Raw genomic sequence first — 6342 nt, forward strand, 5'->3', positions numbered from 1 at the left:
AGTACTTAGAGAGAGATATCTCCAAGGAGGACTATAACCTAAAGATAAATAACAATAAAGTAAAAATACTGCCGAGGAACCCAGAAGCTTACAGAAAAATCACCAAGATACTAAGGACCCTGAACGCCTACTTCCATACCTACCAACTCTAACAGGAAAGGCCTTTTCGGGTGGTCCTACGAAACATCCACCACTCACCAGACATAGATGAACTCAAATTCGAACTCTCAAAACTCGGCCACGAAGTAATCAACGTTAGTAACATAAAGCATAGAATCTCGAAAGTCCCGTTATCCTTATTTTTTATTGACATAAAACAAAATACCTGCGTTAAATGTGCAGGTACACACCCCACTGACCAGTGCACTAAATCACCGGAAACCCCAGCGAAGTGCATTCACTGTAAAGGTGACCATCTTGCTAACTGCAAAGGCTGTTCAGCCTACAAAGCCCTATATATAAGTAAGTATCCTAAACTCTGAGCCAAAGAGACAACCACAGACCGGCTCGGGCAACCGAGGTGAACAGACGTGTGTAAGCAATCGTGCGCTCCAGTGAAGTGATTCAGAGAAGTGTTACGAATAGTGATAGTGAGGGGAAGTCAAACAATGCAGCAGCAGATACCAACAATCAAGATTGCAACCAAAGGAGAAAAGTATTATATAAACGGGTCGGTAGATTTACTAGGCTTAAAGCAACAGCAACAAAATAATAACAATCAAAACGATATGGTTACAGAAGAAATGGAAGAGCAGTGGAGACAGGAGGAACGCAGCCACGATAACGAAAGATGTTACTAGGACGAAAACTGGAAGCTAGCAAGGACTAGCAAAAAACATAAAATAATTCCAGGCACAAGTGCCGCAGGAAATCTAGATACGGAAAAGCAGCGATGGCTGCAAGAATTACCACTAAGAAACCCCTTCAGCTCACTTACGGAAGAAATAGACGACGACCCAGCAACCAAAAACACAACTAAATCAACACTACAAACCACCACCAATATTTGTCGAGGCCCAGATAATAGACCCGCTTATAGATCGACTAAACGATATAAATAGTTGGGAAGGACAACTACATAATAAAACAAACAAAACTAGAACAAGTAAAAATACAAACAAACACCCCAGAAAATTATAGGAAAGTGATAAAAGAATTAAGAGAAAAGAATGCTATATACCAGCTCAAAACGGAAAGGAGCTACAAAGTAATTATAAGAGGACTACACCCAAAAACGAACACAAAAAAACTAAGTGACGAATTAGCAAAAATTGGCCACCAAATAAGAACTATAAACAATATGACAAGGTACGATACGAAGCAACCATTACCACTATTCTTAATAGAACTGGAACTCAGATCCAACAACAAGGATATCTTTAATATCAAAAAAACACTAAACACAATAGTAACAGTGGAACCACCACGCTACAAAAAAGATATACCACAATGCATGCGGTGCCAACAATACGGGACCAGAGCACTAAATCACCGGAAACCCCAGCGAAGTGCATCCACTGTCAAGGTGACCATCTTGCTAACTGCAAAGGCTGTTCAGCCTACAAAGCCCTATATATAAGTAAGTATCCTAAACTCTGAGCCAAAGAGACAACCACAGACCGGCTCGGGCAACCGAGGTGAACAGACGTGTGTAAGCAATCGTGCGCTCCAGTGAAGTGATTCAGAGAAGTGTTACGAATAGTGATAGTGAGGGGAAGTCAAACAATGCAGCAGCAGATACCAACAATCAAGATTGCAACCAAAGGACAAAAGTATTATATAAACGGGTCGGTAGATTTACTAGGCTTAAAGCAACAGCAACAAAATAATAACAATCAAAACGATATGGTTACAGAAGAAATGGAAGAGCAGTGGAGACAGGAGGAGCGCATCCACGATAACGAAAGATGTTACTAGGACGAAAACTGGAAGCTAGCAAGGACTAGCAAAAAACGTAAAATAATTCCAGGCACAAGTGCCGCAGGAAATCTAGATACGGAAAAGCAGCGATGGCTGCAAGAATTACCACTAAGAAACCCCTTCAGCTCACTTACGGAAGAAATAGACGACGACCCAGCAACCAAAAACACAACTAAATCAACACTACAAACCACCACCAATATTTGTCGAGGCCCAGATAATAGACCCGCTTATAGATCGACTAAACGATATAAATAGTTGGGAAGGACAACTACATAATAAAACAAACAAAACTAGAACAAGTAAAAATACAAACAAACACCACAGAAAGTTATAGGAAAGTGATAAAAGAATTAAGAGAAAAGAATGCTATATACCACACGTACCAGCTCAAAACGGAAAGGAGCTACAAAGTAATTATAAGAGGACTACACCCAAAAACTAACACAAAAAAACTAAGTGACGAATTAGCAAAAATTGGCCACCAAACAAGAACTATAAACAATATGACAAGGTACGATACGAAGCAACCATTACCACTATTCTTAATAGAACTGGAACTCAGATCCAACAACAAGGATATCTTTAATATCAAAAAAACACTAAACACAATAGTAACAGTGGAACCACCACGCTACAAAAAAGATATACCACAATGCATGCGGTGCCAACAATACGGCCATACAAAAAATTATTGTAACAAAAGCCCGGCATGTGTTAAATGTACAAAAAATCACTTAACAATACACTGCCCATACACAAGAAAAATAGAAGAAGTTAGATGTTATAATTGTAACGGAAACCACCCAGCCAGTATCTTTAATATCAAAAAAACACTAAACACAATAGTAACAGTGGAACCACCACGCTACAAAAAAGATATACCACAATGCATGCGGTGCCAACAATACGGCCATACAAAAAATTATTGTAACAAAAGCCCGGCATGTGTTAAATGTACAAAAAATCACTTAACAATACACTGCCCATACACAAGAAAAATAGAAGAAGTTAGATGTTATAATTGTAACGGAAACCACCCAGCCAGCTATGAAGGATGTGAAATCAGGAAACAACTACAACGTAAACTGTTTCCAGCACTTCGCAATAGATCAGTCGATAACCACCAACAACGACAAAGTACAACGGATAACGAAGCAACATTGAAAGCACAAAATGAAATAAAAACTATAAACAGAAACACAGATCCCAAGGAAACCGAAGCTACGCGCAAGCAACCCAAAACATTAGACAAGCAACACCCATAAACAATCAGAGTCAAAGCAACAACACCGAAGACGCTACAGAAATCAAAGAAATGCTCAAACAATCCATTAAAAGTACAGAGATATTAGGAAAAATGGTAAGTGAGCCAAACACAATACTAAGGCAACAAGTACCACAAACAACAGTCATGTTACAACTACTCACAAACTTGCTAAGTAAAAGATAGAGATGGATATGTTGAAAATAGCAGCCTGGAACTCCAATGGCTTGCAACAGCCAACCCACGAAACTAAAACATTTTTGTATAAAAATAATATTGATATACTACTTGCCTCAGAAATACATTTCACTCTAAAAAGTTACATGAAAAACCATACTACACCATCTACGACGCCAAACACCTCTCAGGTAAAGCACATGCAAGAACTGCAGTAATAATAAAAAATGACATGAAGCATCACCTATATAGTCAAACAAATCAAGAACACTTACAAGCAACCACTGTCACAATACAAACCAATGACAATTACTTCCAAATATCAGAGTTATGCTCGCGAAAGAGCGAGCAGAAAGATAAACGCTGCACCATACTCAGCACAACAGCGCAAGAAGTTACAAATTAAATTAAGGCAACAAAGACAAGTAAAGCCCCAGGATTTGACTTGATCAATGGAAAATCTTAAAAGACCTTCCCCCAAAGGCAATAAGACTAACAACGATAATATTCAACGCAATAAGAATACAGTACTTTCCTGCACTATGGAAAATAGCACAGATCATAATGTTATGGCTCGCCTGAGTACTTGCAGATTCGAAAACAGCGGATTCAAAAAATACGTCAAAAATAAAAGAATCTACGACTTAGCGAACATCCACCGTATCGGCTGTCACATCTTAAAGCTAACAATAAACCACTTCGCGCAATCTGCAAAGATAATAGAAAGTAGTTAATCTTCAGTTGCTTATTTCTAAACGATTCATATTACAAATATATACTGACAACAGGTTACATCCCCCCGAAGCATTTTTATACCTAGACGAAAGAAACTAGCTCCAAGACCAAAATAACATGCCAATCCTGTTTCTATCAGTTTCTGTCTGGAGTTTGATTCCTAATACAACGTGTGTCCCATTATATCTGTTACGTCGCGTAACCTAGTTCTACCTAGCCCAGGCCACACACCGCGGGTAATATGGCAACCAGATGTCTTCGGATACTCGCAGCGTACCCTCAATAGCCTCAAGTACCTTCCATAAATCTCATAGATTTCCTCGTAAAGGTCCTTCAAACCAAACAAACGTCTATTTCCGAAGAATTTCCAAAGACTATTGTCTACCACGGCTGGACAAGGGGAAGTTAGTTTTTCTCACGTATGATGCAACTTTCCTCCTACTACCCACTTTCTCTCGAGGGCGGTTAAGCCTAGTTCCCTCACTCTCTCGACTAACATCGTCTCCAACAAATCCGATGGTCCCGTGCGCGAGACACACCCATCCTTAGCTTTGCCCGCCACAGCATCGTCAACGAACAGCAGTGATTTTCCATCCTCTGTACAGTCAACATCCTTTGACCGGGTATGCACCCGTAGATCAGCAACTACTTCTCCTGCGACATCACTCAAGTCAGCCACTTCTCCTGCGACATCAGTCAAATCAGCTACTTCTACTACGCCGAGTCAAAGCAACAACACCGAAGACGCTACAGAAATCAAAGAAATGCTCAAACAATCCATTAAAAGTACAGAGATATTAGGAAAAATGGTAAGTGAGCCAAACACAATACTAAGGCAACAAGTACCACAAACAACAGTCATGTTACAACTACTCACAAACTTGCTAAGTAAAAAATAGAGATGGATATGTTGAAAATAGCAGCCTGGAACTCCAATGGCTTGCAACAGCCAACCCACGAAACTAAAACATTTTTGTATAAAAATAATATTGATATACTACTTGCCTCAGAAACACATTTCGCTCTAAAAAGTTACATGAAAAACCATACTACACCATCTACGACGCCAAACACCCCTCAGGTAAAGCACATGCAGGAACTGCAGTAATAATAAAAAATGACATGAAGCATCACCTACATAGTCAAACAAATCAAGAACACTTACAAGCAACCACTGTCACAATACAAACCAATGACAATTACTTCCAAATATCAGAGTTATGCTCGCGAAAGAGCGAGCAGAAAGATAAACGCTGCACCATACTCAGCACAACAGCGCAAGAAGTTACAAACTAAATTAAGGCAACAAAGACAAGTAAAGCCCCAGGATTTGACTTGATCAATGGAAAAATCTTAAAAGACCTTCCCCCAAAGGCAATAAGACTAACAACGATAATATTCAACGCAATAAGAATACAGTACTTTCCTGCACTATGGAAAATAGCACAGATCGTAATGTTATGGCTCGCCTGAGTACTTGCAGATTCGAAAACAGCGGATTCAAAAAATACGTCAAAAATAAAAGAATCTACGACTTAGCGAACATCCACCGTATCGGCTGTCACATCTTAAAGCTAACAATAAAACACTTCGCGTAATCTGCAAAGATAATACAAAATAGCTTAATCTTCAGTTGCTTATTTCTAAACGATTCATATTACAAATATATACTGACAACAGGTTACATCCCCCCGAAGCATTTTTATACCTAGACGAAAGAAACTAGCTCCAAGACCAAAATAACATGCCAATCCTGTTTCTATCAGTTTCTGTCTGGAGTTTGATTCCTAATACAACGTGTGTCCCATTATATCTGTTACGTCGCGTAACACTCTACCTAGCCCAGGCCACACACCGCGGGCAATATGGCAACCAGATGTCTTCGGATACTCGCAGCGTACCCTCAATAGCCTCAAGTACCTTCCATAAATCTCATAGATTTCCTCGTAAAGGTCCTTCAAACCAAACAAACGTCTATTTCCGAAGAATTTCCAAAGACTATTGTCTACCACGGCTGGACAAGGGAAAGTTAGTTTTTCTCACGTATGATGCAACTTTCCTCCTACTACCCACTTTCTCTCGAGGGCGGTTAAGCCTAGTTCCCTCACTCTCTCGACTAACATCGTCTCCAACAAATCCGATGGTCCCGTGCGCGAGACACACCCATCCTTAGGTTTTCTCCGAGACAGCATCGTCTCCCTAGACAATACTGATTTTACATCTTTCAAACGGTCGCCATCCTT

At 39.8% G+C, this 6342-nt stretch overlaps 1 protein-coding gene across 1 annotated transcript; it reads left to right on the forward strand.

Moving 5' to 3' along the window:
* The first annotated feature begins 1725 nt into the window (after positions 1 to 1725).
* On the forward strand, positions 1726 to 3188 carry LOC105681471. The gene is made up of 3 exons (XM_012391215.1): positions 1726 to 1909; positions 1970 to 2131; positions 2218 to 3188. Exons 1-3 carry the CDS (start codon positions 1726 to 1728, stop codon positions 3186 to 3188), a joined length of 1317 nt encoding a protein of 438 aa, XP_012246638.1.
* Positions 3189 to 6342: the final 3154 nt, after the last annotated feature.

Source organism: Bombus impatiens, unplaced genomic scaffold, assembly GCF_000188095.3.
Source record: "Bombus impatiens unplaced genomic scaffold, BIMP_2.2 scf_0986, whole genome shotgun sequence".
In the NCBI taxonomy this organism is placed as follows: Eukaryota; Metazoa; Arthropoda; class Insecta; order Hymenoptera; family Apidae; genus Bombus; species Bombus impatiens.